This window comes from Sinohyriopsis cumingii, chromosome 18 (genome assembly GCF_028554795.1).
Source record: "Sinohyriopsis cumingii isolate HCF-2022 chromosome 18, ASM2855479v2, whole genome shotgun sequence".
NCBI lineage: Eukaryota > Metazoa > Mollusca > Bivalvia > Unionida > Unionidae > Sinohyriopsis > Sinohyriopsis cumingii.
Window position 1 is genome coordinate 102,547,070 of NC_142978.1, and position 17,662 is coordinate 102,564,731.

At 31.0% G+C, this 17,662-nt stretch overlaps 1 protein-coding gene across 1 annotated transcript in view; it reads right to left on the reverse strand.

Moving 5' to 3' along the window:
• LOC149777611 (proline-, glutamic acid- and leucine-rich protein 1-like) overlaps positions 1-17,662 on the reverse strand; it is a 59,923-nt gene that overhangs the window by 9,215 nt on the left and 33,046 nt on the right. The window contains exons 10-12 of the mRNA XM_089942265.1: positions 7,196-7,290; positions 4,916-5,023; positions 1,644-1,785 (exon numbers count right to left, since the gene is read on the reverse strand). Coding sequence (XP_089798391.1) covers positions 1,644-1,785; positions 4,916-5,023; positions 7,196-7,290 — 345 coding nt within the window. The remainder of the gene's footprint in view (positions 1-1,643; positions 1,786-4,915; positions 5,024-7,195; positions 7,291-17,662) is intronic.

The following is a 17,662-nucleotide window of genomic DNA, read 5'->3' on the forward strand; positions in this document are numbered from 1 at the left end:
GCAGGTGATTATGTCAATTTCATATACAGGCTGACAAATCCAATATTTATAATCATGAATGCTAATTATGGGCTGGTCACATTTTCAATGACTATGTACAAGTAGTAGAGTATGGCTGATTTATTGATCAACATGTCAAAATGACATCTACCTTTGGTCAAAGTATGCAGTCCTGAACTAAGCTCCTTGTTGTTGCTCTAATAAGTTGGCTCATAAGAGTCACACAGACCCAATTAATTACATCTAGATCAATGAAATACAATTTTGACCCAAACTTTGAGAAAAATATCTTCCAATATTTAGAACTTCAGTTATTTTTCAATATACCTCTTCAAAATTTGAAGAACAATTCACAAAAAGCTATTGGTAAAACAAAGAAGTTGTCTACAGAGTGTAACTTTAAAAACTAATTAGACTGACTTGCACCAACATCTTACTGTGGTGTCATCACCATTGATTATTGTAGTCAACTGGAAACAATAATTCCAATAACTGACTTGTATTATCACATCAAAGGACCATTAAGTCAACATCAGTTGTCAAACAAAGCCAGCTGAGTAAGTAGAGTTACAACAACTGCTTTTTATGGTTTATGATTTCTCATTGTCCACTAAGTGGACAAGGGACTAAGCATTCTTCTGTCAATATAGTTCAATGCCCCAGTCAGTGGACAAAGGACTAAGCATACTTCTGTCAATATAACTCAATGCCCCAGTCAGTGGACAATAGATCTAAGCATTCGTCTGTCAATGTAACTCAATGCCCCAGTCAGTGGACAAGGGACTAAGCATTCTTCTGTCAATATAATTCAATGCCCCAGTCAGTGGACAAGGGACTAAGCATTCTTCTGTCAAAACTCAATGCCCCAGTCAGTGGACAAGGGACTAAGCATTCTTCTTTCAATATAACTGAATGCCCCAGTCAGTGGACAAGGGACTAAGCATTCTTGTATCAGTTATGAATGCCACAGTCAGTAGCCACAAGGCTAAGCTATGTTGTGTCATTATAACTAAACACCCCAGACATTAGACACAAGACAAAGCATTATCAGTATAACTGACTAGTTGATTTAGTAGACTAGAGTTAAGCAGTCTTGTTTTAGTATAGCTAAATGTCTCAGTCAGTAGAAAAAAACACTAAGCAGTCTTGTTTTAGTATAACTAAATGTCTCAGTCAGAAGAAAAAATACTAAGCAATCTTATTTTAGAATAACTAAATGTCTCATTCAATAGAAAAAACACTAAGCAGTCTTGTGTTAGTGTAAACATTTATAGGCTGATATGCTGATCTTCTCATTTCTCATTTTAATTTCATCTCAATTTCATCTCATTTTAATTTCAACAGATAATCTGCCATGCGAACATTTAAGATGTATGAAAACTAAATATTACAAGATATGGCTGGACTTTTGCAAAACAGTCTTACTTTGTTATCATCCATTTCTTTGTCTTTATTGGCATCCACCCAATGAAATTCATAGACCTTGCTGCATTTTAATCCAGTTTGTGAGTAATTATAAATGTTTTACAATAATAAGTAATTTGTTTATATTTAAGACACAAAACCTTTGTAACCTGCTCTATCACAATGCCTTTAAAAAAAATAATTTAAATTCGAAAGTGTATAACGTATTTAGATCTTACTTTCAAAATGTCCGTCTGAGGAGTGAGATCATGCAGAATCTGGTGAATTAGCTGAGCCTCATCCTCTCCAGTAATCCCAGTGTTGCTATCCAGGTTCTGACACCGAGTTATGACACATTCATATACCAGTTTCCTCAGCCGACTGTAAAGTAGATTTAACAGCAAATAATATGTTGTTGCCACTACTTTCTGAGTTTCTTTATGTGAATCAGCAAAACTCCTTTATGAAAACATGGATTCCACAGAGAACTATGTACTGGCTACCACTAGCACAGGGGTCTCAAACACACGGCATGTGGCCCGCCAAGCCTTATCCTGTGGCCCACAAAATGATTGGTGTCACAAGTTCTCATTAGAGATAACAAAGGTGGTGCAGCCCTTGGGCCATCGAAAATCCACTCATGCAGCCCTCAGGGTGGTTTGAGTTTGAGACCCCTGCACTAGAACTTAAATGTATGCTGTTGGACTTTCAATATCAACTAGGTGAGACATGGTAATCCCACCTGATGGTCAGAATCTGCTATCTGCAGTGTATCTGCATTCAAATTCTGATTCCATGACTGAGATTTCCCTATCTGACACCTATGCATATGTCTATCTAATTTCTAACCTAAGAGACATAGAAAACAGATGGTGGGTAAATGGTACGTATGTACCAACAGAAATACAAAGATTGTTTTGAAATATTTTACATCATCAGAAAGGCATACAAAGTTTATTTTACAAATTCTTTTTGTTGCAAACAGAATTGATATTAGTCACCTGGTGAAATCTGCTTTAAAATAAGTAAAAAGGATGCCATTACAAAACCATATATATATATATATATATATATATATATATATATATATATATATATATATATATATTCTATAGGAATGTCAGAAAATATCTATCCCTAATGAAAACTAGTACGATGTAGTTATAGAGAAATTGCTTTATTGTAATTAATCATCATAAGTTGTGTAAAATATTTTTGAAGTGGTTTGTTTTTTACAGCAAAAACATGTCTCCACTGCTGATCCTGGCCAAGACCCAAACCAGATATACTTCCTTACAAGTAGAGACCAAATGTAAACTGTAGAGATTCAAATCTGCCACTGTGTACTGTACTGACAGATCTGGGTCTATGCAGTATATTAGGAGTAATCAGTAGCACAAACACCATAGGCCCTGATCTACTGGTACACTATGCAAAGGCAGATTAGGGTCTATGTTGTTTGCAGTTGGACTAGACTTACATTATTGTATAAAAGGTCAAGTTATTCTGAGATGCTGGTACTTGACAGAAGGATAGGAAAACTCAAGCAAGTTGAATAAGATGACTTTTGTCGGGAGTGTGATAAAGGAAGTCTACGCTATTTAAAGACACGATTTTAGTCTTTCTAGTATTAGCTTGAAACATTTCAGTCAATTTATGTAGAATACAGAAAGCTTGAAACATTTCAGTCCATTTAAGTAGTACACAGATAGCTTGAAACATTTCTGTCAACTTAAGTAGTATACAGAAATAAAGAAACCTTAAAACATACAGAAATCCTGAAACATTTTAGTCAATTTAAATAGCATTAGCTTGCAACATATTGGTCAATTTAAGTAAAATGCTTTGACTTTGCAAAAATTAGGATTGATATGACAGTTAATAAAAAAGTGGGCAAGAGCCTGAAATCTTGTACCAAAAGTTATTTGTGTTTGTAAACACCGCTGACAAAATCTGCTTAAATCAAACAATTTCAAGAAAGGTAGAGAAACTGCTATAAAGGTATTGAAATCTAATATGGTCAGCTACATTTACCTATAAAAATGCATGCCAAATTATATGTCAACATTAAAAGGCTTTCGCTAAATTTTGGGAACAAAGTTTTCTTTAAAAAATTCACAAAAGTTCAAAAATGGGTAAAATCGGGAATATCTGCTTTAATGACCTTGACATCTAACAAGGATATGTACATATAAATCCAAATATGCTTACAAAATTTCAGTTGTCTACCTCAAGTGGATTTTGCTGAAATGTGCTTAAAAGGATTTTTAAAAATAAAGTCCAAGTCCAAATTTTATCACAAGTACTTGACTATTGTGAGCAGCACATTATACACCTACCACATGATTAATAGTCCACTGTGAAGGAACTAGTCGGATGCAAATAACTCCAGAGATTACTGACAAACAGATTTCAATGACCTCGACCTGTCCAAGGTATGCATGAATATATATGTTTCTTTATTAACGTAAGTGTGCATTATCCAAAGCTGGGTTAAGAACCTTACTTTGGATTGAAAGTTATCTGCCCTTTGACTTTTAAGGTCTCTTCCATGCATTCGATGCATGTCCTCCCCAATTTGGCAATGCATGTGGTCTAAAAGTAAAGTTATTATACATAAACCATTTTTCTTATTTCAGTAAGCAGTGATGTGGAACTATTGTTACTGTGTGGAAACCATGTTTCTTTCTTCCTGCATGTGATGTTGATCTTTGACCCTTTGACTTGGAAATGGGTCAGCTTCTTTACCCAAGTGCAACCCATCCGCAAAAGTCTGGTAACTGAAGATGGTTGAGGACTCTAGTTATTGCGTAGAAAGATGTATGGACAGACAGACTGACAACATCAAACATAATACACTATTTATAAAATAATACTTATCACCCAAAAAATATTATTAACCTACCCTGAGTGATTTTTGCTTTATCATGATTATTAGGCTCTTGTATAAAAAAAATGTTCAAGTCTGAAAATTTACAAAAATCTGTAACAACACAAAAATAGCTATAATGGCCTGAAAATCAAATCAAGCCAAATCAAATATCATTTTTTGCACACATCATGCCTGTTTGCAAAACAATGCTTACTGCTTTTTGTCAAAAAAATTCAGAAATATTGTAAACAAATTGAAATACAAGTTCCACGGAACTAGGTATATCAACTTCATCCCAATACTTATCAATATAACCAGTTTGTAACTTTAAAAACATTTTTTTTGACACCACAACAACTTTGTGATTACTATAGATCACCATGTTTATGTGGATATCATAATAAGTTCACACAACCTAATCAAGTCTTGGGACCTACCCACGGTATCAAAATATCAAATCTGGTCTGTTTGGCTAAATGGTTTTTGTTTGCTATCTTGCTTACAAGAAAGTATGATAGATGGACAGATGGCAGATGAAATGGACAGCTTACACAAACCAATATGTATCCCTACCTTGGAGAAGGGGACAAGATTTATAAATATAGACCAATATGTCTTATGTCTTACTCAGTAACATACCCATATGGCTTTTCCTGCCCATACTGGTCCACAGTTTTTGTCCAAGATAGCTCCTGGCTTATCACATCATTGATCACTCTGGTGAATGGTATCAACAAACCCTTACAACTGCAAATTAAGAAAAGTATCACTGAAACCATCTGTAATAAGTCCAACCTAAAGGAACTATGAGCAACCTGCCTACATAAATACATAAATATAACCCTGCCTCTCTTGACCCCTGTCTCTCTTGACCCCTGCTCTTTCCCCATGACGAAGACAAATCTAAAGCCAAATAAAAGGAATAACTCTTGTAAAAATAGCATTAGTACAATGATTGGTCAACATGTATGATGATTACAATAATATAAACAAAAGGCATAACTCATAACAATAGCACTAGTACTGTCCTACACTGCATCCAACTGTAAATCAAAATGGGCAATAACTCCTACAAAACTCAAGAAGAACAATAATTTGTCCACATGTGTATCTTTAAATAATGACCATATAATGTACCAAGTTTCACAGCAAAGCATAAAAGAAATCAAGACAATTTAACTTTACAAGATTCTGTCTTGATTTGTATTGACATATTGATGTGCATTTTCATAGCAATCCATCAGAACCTGAGCAACTTGCTGTGCTAAGGAAATCGTGTCATGCTAAAAGACAAAAAGCAGTAACTAAACTAAGTAACAGAAAGAAGTACAAGCAACAAGTTTTGTAAAACTTAATAAACAATTTTCTATATTATAAATTAAAATTTCGGAGGAACTTACAGTATTATGAATTAAATCCAAAATAATCCTAATAGGTTCTACACAAATCAGAAAGAATCAAATGTTCTGAATGAATTTCACATCCTTGAATGTACTGATGTGAGAACAGTCTTGATGTATCACAATGGCATTGTCCATAACTCTTTTTACATAAATTCACAAAAATCACAGAACAAAATTTTAGTCCAGTGTCAATGAGCACTTTGTAATTCTATTGAAGGATTCAAACAACTGTTTCCTCTCAAATTATATCAAAACACAACATTAAACAGATCTGCAGACTGATGTTAAAACAAATACGAATTAACTGTCCACTTCTACATCCTTTCATACAGCCATATGGCTCTAAATCATAATATCTTCCTACCCAATACATGACTACAGGTAAAACCCGTTATAACACGATGCTCAGGGTCCAAAGAATAACATCACAATATAGGTGGGATCTCATTAACAAATTTTTCGGAAAACTTCCCCATAGAAAATGTGCTCAATTTCAATGTCATCAGTTTTAACTTACCTCTTGATCATTTAATCTGCTAGGGATATGAATAATTGGCTTTTCTGAGAGCATGTTTTTAGGATGTTAAAAGAGAGGTCACCTTAAATTAAAAAATGGGAGCCATGCTGCCATCACATTAGAAGCAGAATTGCATTATAACAAATTGCATTATAATGGGTTTTACCTGTATTCTCATATCTCAACATAGCAATATTCTACCACATGACCCAAGCATCCAACCAGGATTTTCTCCAAACTTATAAATAGGTTTATTATAAATACCAATATTAATATAATATTATAAATACCTATTTACAGAACCTAAGCAACCTACAGGCATGCACCAAAACTACAGATACATAATAATGGCAACCAATCAAGTAGATTTTTTTTAATGAGATTATGCCACAACGAAAACAGATGGGCAGAAGGAGGGACAGACATAAGGATTACTATATACCCATGCCTTTGGGAGCTGGGGGTTAAAAAAAAAAATGAGTGCAAATGAATTTTCAAATTTCGGTGCTGTGAAGATACAGGAATAGTTTTAACCTCACTGAATGACAGAATATGCATTAAGTGTTTTATCGACAGTAACCAAAGTTGTTAAAAAGAGACAAAGAAAACAGTCAATCCTATTCCAACATATATCACTATAATATCTGTTAAATGAAAAGTAGATTTACAAGTTTAAGTTAAGGAAACAAATAAAATGATTTCAATATCACACATTCTATAACATGCAACAAAGTAGTTTCTAATTACTGTGAATTTATATTCATGGGAAACAATTTTCTCGTTTGCCACAAAAGTGTCGCATTCAGCTATAATTTGTATAATCTGATTCATGGATTTTTGTGGGAGTCATACTATTTCAATGGAAGGATCATTATTTGAGGGTCTTCATGGTTCGTATCAACCTCAAAATCCCCTAAAACTTGTATCCCTAAAAAGACAGAATTCACAATGTCATTATTCATGACAGACAGAGAAAGAGATTGAAGATATTGATGTTACCATGTAAAAAGTCCTTTGAGCAATTCAAGAGCTGACTCATGTACTGCTGGAATTAAGCTGGCTAACATGATTCTCTCAGTTGTTGGTCTACTTAGCTGAAACAGAAATAGCAGAACATTATCAACTTTCTGATTTCTTGATTTTGGTAAATTTTTAAATCTTAAAATCTTTTCAGTAAAAAGTGAGCTAGTGGCTGATAAATTTCCAGGTTCAAATTTATCTCCCTAACTGGAATATGCACTTGTTTGATTACCTCCAATTTCTATTGGCCATTTTGAATACTGGTAAGTTAATGTCCAATTCTTGTGAATAAAAATTGTTCAACACTGTTACAAGTCAACAATGGCTGCATTTCAAAGCATTAACGGAAGATTCTAAACAAAAGCCCTAAATATAACTTAATTTTGTAACCTATCTTTTGGTTCCAAGAAACATTTGTCTCTTACTCAGTACAATTTTGCAGCACTGTTTAGGTTGATGGTTAGTGAACAAAGGTGGCAAAGAACACGATTTTTCATATTCCTATATATTTGTGTCATAGGGTCTGCCCATGTGAGAAAATCATGTGGGATAGGTTTCATTAGTATTAAAAATATGTGAATACAATGAAATGTATTTTCAGGAAAATTCAAATTTATACAACCAAGTTTGCTACCTGTAATTAGAAATACTTGTCTGCTACCTATCATTAGAAATATGCAATTGTTACCTGTAATTAGAAATATTATGTTGGCTACCTGTAATTAGAAATACACATCTGCTGACTGTAAATATAAGTATAAATGTTTGCATTTGTCTACACTTTATATACATTATTCATTCATACAAAACAGAATTTTAAATCACAGAGAATTGAGACAATAACATAAACACCATTATATCAAATGAGTATTGCTTCACAGCAGTTTCACCTGAATGTAGAAATAATATAAATGGGAATTAAATCTAATTTTTGTAAATTATTTCATCATTATTCTTTTACAATAAATCTAGTATAAATATTTTATATTCTTTTTTATCTCTATCCTTACCAATTTCACATCACATATCAATTGTGGCAGACAGTGGAACCAACAGTTACTGGATACTCTATGCATACATGCGGTCTGGCATAATAAACAATGCACAAAGACTGAATTAAACTGTTTTTTGAAACTGCATCCTTTTGCAAGTGTTGAAAACATCAATTAACAAATTTTCATTTATACAGGCAATTCTTATTATCAGTTACTTTCATCAAGCTATACTCTAAGCATGAAGTTTGTGAGTAAGAATGAACTAGGAAACTTTCGTATCAGCTTCAAATGAAATTTATTTTATTATTTAGAACAAATAAGAACATGTATAGCTGACCTTTTTTTCTTGTTATAAATGAAGTCTGAGTTATAATTGGCATAACAATGGAGTATGTAATTCTAAATCCCAAAATTAAATATAATGCAAATAACAAGAAAAAAAATCTCATAAAATTGTTAAGCCATATTTCTTGCAAGGAACTTCATTAAGAAAATCTCAACCATACATAATATGTAGTCATTACAACTGATCTGAAATGGAACCTTTACATTCAGGAAATATGAGTCCTGAAAATCATACCTTAGGCCTATCGAGACCTATGTTATAATTTTGCAGACAAAATATTAAAGAATTAGCTTCCAAGTGTTATGTAAAATCTATTATAGGATATGCTTGAATATTTTTCAGATCCTTTTCCCAAGAGGACAAACTTGAAAAAATCCAAAATCCAGTCTGATTTGTTTCATACAACCATAACTATCCAACAGGACCTATTATCTTAGTATTGGACAAGAGGCCCATCTGGCCTGATATCACTCACTTGACTTACATAACTGAACAATTTGACCAGTTTCACTGAGCAGTCTTATGTGGCATGGCAAAAATAAACCTCAGTAAACTATTTCTCACACTTTATATTGTGTAGATTTTAATTATTTTTCTATATCCTGAACAAAACTTCTTTAGATAATGGCATAATTGTGTAGATTTTAATTATTTTACTATATCCTGACCAAAACTTCTATAGATATTGGCATAATTGTGTAGATTTTAATTATTTTACTATATCCTGACCAAAACTTCTATATATAATGGCATAATTGTGTAGATTTTAATTATTTTTGCTATATCCTGACCAAAACTTCTATAGATATTGGCATAATTGTGTAGATTTTAATTATTTTACTATATCCTGACCAAAACTTCTATATATAATGGCATAATTGTGTAGATTTTAATTATATTACTATATCCTAACCAAAACTTCAATAGATAATGGCATAATTGTGTAGATTTTAATTATTTTACTATATCCTGGCCAAAACTTCTATAGATATTGGCATAACTGTGTAGATTTTAATTATTTTACTATATCCTGACCAAAACTTCTATAGATATTAGCATAATTGTGTAGATTTTAATTATTTTACTATATCCTGACCAAAACTTCTATAGATAATGGCATAATTGTGTAGATTTTAATTATTTTACTATATCCTGACCAAAACTTCTATAGATATTGGCATAATTGTGTAGATTTTAATTATTTTACTATATCCTGACCAAAACTTCTATAGATAATGGCATAATTGTGTAGATTTTAATTATTTTACTATATCCTGACCAAAACTTCTATAGATATTGGCATAATTGTGTAGATTTTAATTATTTTACTATATCCTGACCAAAACTTCTATAGATAATGGCATAATTGTGTACATTTTAATTATTTTACTATATCCTGACCAAAACTTCTATATATAATGGCATAATTGTGTAGATTTTAATTATTTTTCTATATCCTGACCAAAACTTCTATAGATAATGGCATAATTGTGTAGATTTTAATTATTTTTGCTATATCCTGACCAAAACTTCTATAGATATTGGCATAATTGTGTAGATTTTAATTATTTTACTATATCCTGACCAAAACTTCTATAGATAATGGCATAATTGTGTAGATTTTAATTATTTTACTATATCCTGGCCAAAACTTCTATAGATAATGGCATAAATGTGTAGATTTTAATTATTTTACTATATCCTGACCAAAACTTCTATAGATAATGGCATAATTGTGTACATTTTAATTATTTTACTATATCCTGACCAAAACTTCTATATATAATGGCATAATTGTGTAGATTTTAATTATTTTTCTATATCCTGACCAAAACTTCTATAGATAATGGCATAATTGTGTAGATTTTAATTATTTTTGCTATATCCTGACCAAAACTTCTATAGATATTGGCATAATTGTGTAGATTTTAATTATTTTACTATATCCTGACCAAAACTTCTATAGATAATGGCATAATTGTGTAGATTTTAATTATTTTACTATATCCTGGCCAAAACTTCTATAGATAATGGCATAAATGTGTAGATTTTAATTATTTTACTATATCCTGACCAAAACTTCTATAGATAATGGCATAACTGTGTAGATTTTAATTATTTTTGCTATATCCTGACCAAAACTTCTATAGATATTGGCATAATTGTGTAGATTTTAATCATTTTACTACATCCTGACCAAAACTTCTATATATAATGGCATAATTGTGTAGATTTTAATTATATTACTATATTCTGGCCAAAACTTCTATAGATATTGGCATAACTGTGTAGATTTTAATTATTTTACTATATCCTGACCAAAACTTCTACAGATAATGGCATAATTGTGTAGATTTTAATTATTTTACTATATCCTGGCCAAAACTTCTATAGATATTGGCATAACTGTGTTGATTTTAATTATTTTACTATATCCTGACCAAAACTTCTATAGATAATGGCATAATTGTGTAGATTTTAATTATTTTTGCTATATCCTGGCCAAAACTTCTATAGATATTGGCATAATTGTGTAGATTTTAATTATTTTACTATATCCTGACCAAAACTTCTATAGATATTGGCATAATTGTGTAGATTTTAATTATTTTTGCTATATCCTGGCCAAAACTTCAATAGATATTGGCTTAATTGTGTAGATTTTAATTATATTACTATATCCTGACCAAAACTTCTATAAATAGCATAATTGTGTAGATTTTAATTATTGTACTATATCCTGGCCAAAACTTCTATAGATATTGGCATAATTGTGTAGATTTTAATTATATTACTATATCCTGAACAAAACTTCTATAGATAATGGCATAACTGTGTAGATTTTAATTATTTTACTATATCCTGAACAAAACTTCTATAGATATTGGCTTAATTGTGTAGATTTTAATTATTTTACTATATCCTGAACAAAACTTCTATAGATAATGGCATAATTGTGTAGATTTTAATTATGTTACTATATCCTGAACAAAACTTCTTTAGATAATGGCATAATTGTGTAGATTTTAATTATTTTACTATATCCTGACCAAAACTTCTATAGATAATGGCATAATTGTGTAGATTTTAATTATATTACTATATCCTGAACAAAACTTCTTTAGATAATGGCATAATTGTGTAGATTTTAATTATTTTACTATATCCTGACCAAAACTTCTATAGATATTGGCATAATTGTGTAGATTTTAATTATTTTACTATATCCTGAACAAAACTTCTATAGATAATGGCATAATTGTGTAGATTTTAATTATTTTACTATATCCTGGCCAAAACTTCTATAGATATTGGCATAACTGTGTAGATTTTAATTATTTTACTATATACTGGCCAAAACTTCTATAGATATTGGCATAACTGTGTAGATTTTAATTATTTTACTATATCCTGAACAAAACTTCTTTAGATAATGGCATAATTGTGTAGATTTTAATTATTTTACTATATCCTGACCAAAACTTCTATAGATATTGGCATAATTGTGTAGATTTTAATTATATTACGATATCCTGAACAAAACTTCTATAGATAATGGCATAATTGTGTAGATTTTAATTATTTTACTATATCCGGACCAAAACTTCTATAGATAATGGCATAATTGTGTAGATTTTAATTATTTTACTATATCCTGACCAAAACTTCTATAGATAATGGCATAATTGTGTTGATTTTAATTATTTTACTATATCCTGAACAAAACTTCTATAGATATTGGCATAACTGTGTAGATTTTAATTATTTTTCTATATCCTGACCAAAACTTCTATAGATAATGGCATAATTGTGTAGATTTTAATTATTTTTGCTATATCCTGACCAAAACTTCTATAGATATTGGCATAATTGTGTAGATTTTAATTATTTTACTATATCCTGACCAAAACTTCTATAGATAATGGCATAATTGTGTAGATTTTAATTATTTTACTATATCCTGGCCAAAACTTCTATAGATAATGGCATAAATGTGTAGATTTTAATTATTTTACTATATCCTGACCAAAACTTCTATAGATAATGGCATAACTGTGTAGATTTTAATTATTTTTGCTATATCCTGACCAAAACTTCTATAGATATTGGCATAATTGTGTAGATTTTAATCATTTTACTACATCCTGACCAAAACTTCTATATATAATGGCATAATTGTGTAGATTTTAATTATATTACTATATTCTGGCCAAAACTTCTATAGATATTGGCATAACTGTGTAGATTTTAATTATTTTACTATATCCTGACCAAAACTTCTACAGATAATGGCATAATTGTGTAGATTTTAATTATTTTACTATATCCTGGCCAAAACTTCTATAGATATTGGCATAACTGTGTTGATTTTAATTATTTTACTATATCCTGACCAAAACTTCTATAGATAATGGCATAATTGTGTAGATTTTAATTATTTTTGCTATATCCTGGCCAAAACTTCTATAGATATTGGCATAATTGTGTAGATTTTAATTATTTTACTATATCCTGACCAAAACTTCTATAGATATTGGCATAATTGTGTAGATTTTAATTATTTTTGCTATATCCTGGCCAAAACTTCAATAGATATTGGCTTAATTGTGTAGATTTTAATTATATTACTATATCCTGACCAAAACTTCTATAAATAGCATAATTGTGTAGATTTTAATTATTGTACTATATCCTGGCCAAAACTTCTATAGATATTGGCATAATTGTGTAGATTTTAATTATATTACTATATCCTGAACAAAACTTCTATAGATAATGGCATAACTGTGTAGATTTTAATTATTTTACTATATCCTGAACAAAACTTCTATAGATATTGGCTTAATTGTGTAGATTTTAATTATTTTACTATATCCTGAACAAAACTTCTATAGATAATGGCATAATTGTGTAGATTTTAATTATGTTACTATATCCTGAACAAAACTTCTTTAGATAATGGCATAATTGTGTAGATTTTAATTATTTTACTATATCCTGACCAAAACTTCTATAGATAATGGCATAATTGTGTAGATTTTAATTATATTACTATATCCTGAACAAAACTTCTTTAGATAATGGCATAATTGTGTAGATTTTAATTATTTTACTATATCCTGACCAAAACTTCTATAGATATTGGCATAATTGTGTAGATTTTAATTATTTTACTATATCCTGAACAAAACTTCTATAGATAATGGCATAATTGTGTAGATTTTAATTATTTTACTATATCCTGGCCAAAACTTCTATAGATATTGGCATAACTGTGTAGATTTTAATTATTTTACTATATACTGGCCAAAACTTCTATAGATATTGGCATAACTGTGTAGATTTTAATTATTTTACTATATCCTGAACAAAACTTCTTTAGATAATGGCATAATTGTGTAGATTTTAATTATTTTACTATATCCTGACCAAAACTTCTATAGATATTGGCATAATTGTGTAGATTTTAATTATATTACGATATCCTGAACAAAACTTCTATAGATAATGGCATAATTGTGTAGATTTTAATTATTTTACTATATCCTGACCAAAACTTCTATAGATAATGGCATAATTGTGTAGATTTTAATTATTTTACTATATCCTGACCAAAACTTCTATAGATAATGGCATAATTGTGTTGATTTTAATTATTTTACTATATTCTGACCAAAACTTCTATAGATAATGGCATAATTGTGTAGATTTTAATTATTTTACTATATCCTGGCCAAAACTTCTATAGATATTGGCATAATTGTGTAGATTTTAATTATATTACTATATCCTGACCAAAACTTCTATAGATAATGGCATAATTGTGTAGATTTTAATTACTGTACTATATCCTGGCCAAAACTTCTATAGATATTGGCATAATTGTGTAGATTTTAATTATATTACTATATCCTGAACAAAACTTCTATAGATAATGGCTTAATTGTGTAGATTTTAATTATTTTACTATATCCTGACCAAAACTTCTATAGATAATGGCATAATTGTGTAGATTTTAATTATTTTACTATATCCTGACCAAAACTTCTATAGATATTGGCATAATTGTGTAGATTTTAATTATTTTACTATATCCTGACCAAAACTTCTATAGATATTGGCATAATTGTGTAGATTTTAATTATATTACGATATCCTGAACAAAACTTCTATAGATAATGGCATAATTGTGTAGATTTTAATTATTTTACTATATCCTGAACAAAACTTCTATAGATATTGGCATAACTGTAGATTTTAATTATTTTTCTATATCCTGGCCAAAACTTCTATAGATAATGGTATAATTGTGTAGATTTTAATTATTTTACTATATCCTGACCAAAACTTCTATAGATAATGGCATAATTGTGTAGATTTTAATTATTTTACTATATCCTGACCAAAACTTCTATAGATAATGGCATAATTGTGTAGATTTTAATTATTTTACTATATCCTGACCAAAACTTCTATAGATAATGGCATAATTGTGTAGATTTTAATTATTTTACTATATCCTGGCCAAAACTTCTATAGATAATGGCATAATTGTGTAGATTTTAATTATTTTACTATATCCTGACCAAAACTTCTATAGATAATGGCATAATTGTGTAGATTTTAATTATTTTACTATATTCTGACCAAAACTTCTATAGATAATGGCATAATTAATACAAGTTTTATAGAAATTCTATCATAAATTTGTCTCTTGATCCAGAAAGGAAACAAGCTCATTCAATCAGATGCATAGTACCTCATCAATACAGTAATTAAGTTTTAAGTTTGATCAAAATCAGATCAAAAATACAACTTCAAGAGTGTCTACAAGCTCAGCCAATCAGACCAAAAATACAACTTCAAGAGTGGCTATAAGCTCAACCAATCAGATCAAAAATACAACTTCAAGAGTGGCTACAAGCTCAGCCAATCAGATCAAAAATACAACTTCAAGAGTGGCTACAAGCTCAGCCAATCAAATCAAAAATACAACTTCAAGAGTGGCTACAAGCTCAGCCAATCAGATCAAAAATACAACTTCAAGAGTTGCTACAAGCTATCAATCAGATCTGCGATCAACACCATGAATCCTGTTCCCTTTTGTTCCTGTCCAAGATACTGATGATATAAGTCCTTATTCCAAATTTCATCAAATCAGATCAGAACTATAACTTATAGTGCTAATAAGCTCAGCCAATCAGATACAAGATAACCTCTAATATAAACGGATCTATCTCATTACCATAATTGTCATGGTAACATTGTACTCTTTTGTCATTGTAACTGATGACAAAAGAGTACAAATCACATACAAAGAGCTCATTGCTTGAACAATTAGTTACAAATTTAGGTTTTCTTCCCCATGAACGGTCAAAGATTGTAAACTTTTACTGCAGCTATTCATCCGGCAATCCTAACTGATGCATTTTCAAACTTAGGATGGTCAAATGTGTTCTGAAACATTTTTTGTTAATGCTGCACAGTGCACTATTTTCATTATGATGTAACACTGAACTACACAAGATCACTTACATTCAAGTTTGTATTTTTGGACCATGAAAAATAAACACTCAGACTAAACCATATTAGTGACAACCATTTCATTTTTGGGGTTTGTCAGAATAATATCTGACACAAAAAATGAGATTGGCTGTGCTACAAGTAATATTAGCAGAGTGAATCATCAGAGGAAACCTAGATTTGCCTGAATAATGATAATATCAAAGAAATATTTATGTATTTGTGAATAAAATGGTTCAGAGCAAAAGTGATGTTTTGATTCCCTTGAAAATTTTATCCGTATCTGCGGGTACATACAGGTCACACTATTGGACTACATGCCAAAAAGATTGTTTTAGCTTGGACTGAGAAAGCAAGTTTGTAGTGGGAATCTCTGCTACTAGGCTCCATGATATTTGGGGTGTAATCAAGATTATTTGGCACTCAGATATTCTCGCTTTATGCAAGACTTTAGGAATTAAAGAGTTTGCGGAAAGGCATATGCCAGTTTGGCTCTAACCAGAATCTGAGTGCACAGGGAATTTTGATCCGTGGTAGTTGACCTATGCTTGAAAGGATTAATAAGGATTAGTTGCAACTCAGACTGCACATCTCTCTGGAGGATATCTGGAATCAGACAGGTATGAGGAAAAGCCCGTGTTATGGAATCTGACCTGGGTTCTAACATGGCTAACTCAAGTAATTTCAAGCCTTTAACCCACACTTTGCTAAAGTTTATATCATAACAGACATGTTTCCTGAAAGTTTTAGCTTCTGCATGTAGGGTAAGCAAGTTACAGTCGATTAGAACAAATTTTGTAGCTGAAAACCAGTTGCCATCCATCGGTAACCAAAGAGTCATCAACTCTCTCTTCCATAGACAAGTCAAGAGCAGCACCATGCAAGATTCTGTCTGTGCTCTTGAGCTTTTTACTAAATGAAATGCACAGAGACAAGTCGTGGCATGCACAAACACCTCTTCCTGGTGAAGGCTGGAAAACAAGACATCATCCCTCAAGCCCTTACTTCGTGGCTGAGGTGGGTGTGAGTCTTGCATTCGAACATAACATTTCAATCTAAGGTATCATAGAAGCTGTCAATCATCTTGAGTTTTTACCTCAGAGATTTAGCGTTGCACGAACAAACTTTGAATCTGGTAGGGCAGGTGGCAGCAGCAAAGAGGTCAACCAGACCCAACTAAATCAATCAACACAGCCTGCTAGCTTCACTAGATTTGCCAGTGAACCTTTCTCAACCATAGATAAGAGTCCCGTGTCAAGGGATCCCAGGCTGTGCTGCTTGAGTAATTAGGAGAATGGGTTATCTTTCACATGGGGAATCCAGCTATTCTTCCCCAGAAGGATACCCAAGGTAGAGGCTGGATGCTCAGCATCCCCTCCTCATATTACTTATTCTCCTACTGTAATATGATTGGAAAAAATTTTTGAATGAGAAATTAATTTTTTAAGAAAATTATGTTTCTCTGAGAATACTTATCCAATCACATTACTTAAAAGCTATCCCAACCACATGCCTCTCCCATGTGAGAATCCCCGTTAGTATCTTGATCAGCTAAAAATTGGTGACACCTGGTGGTATCAA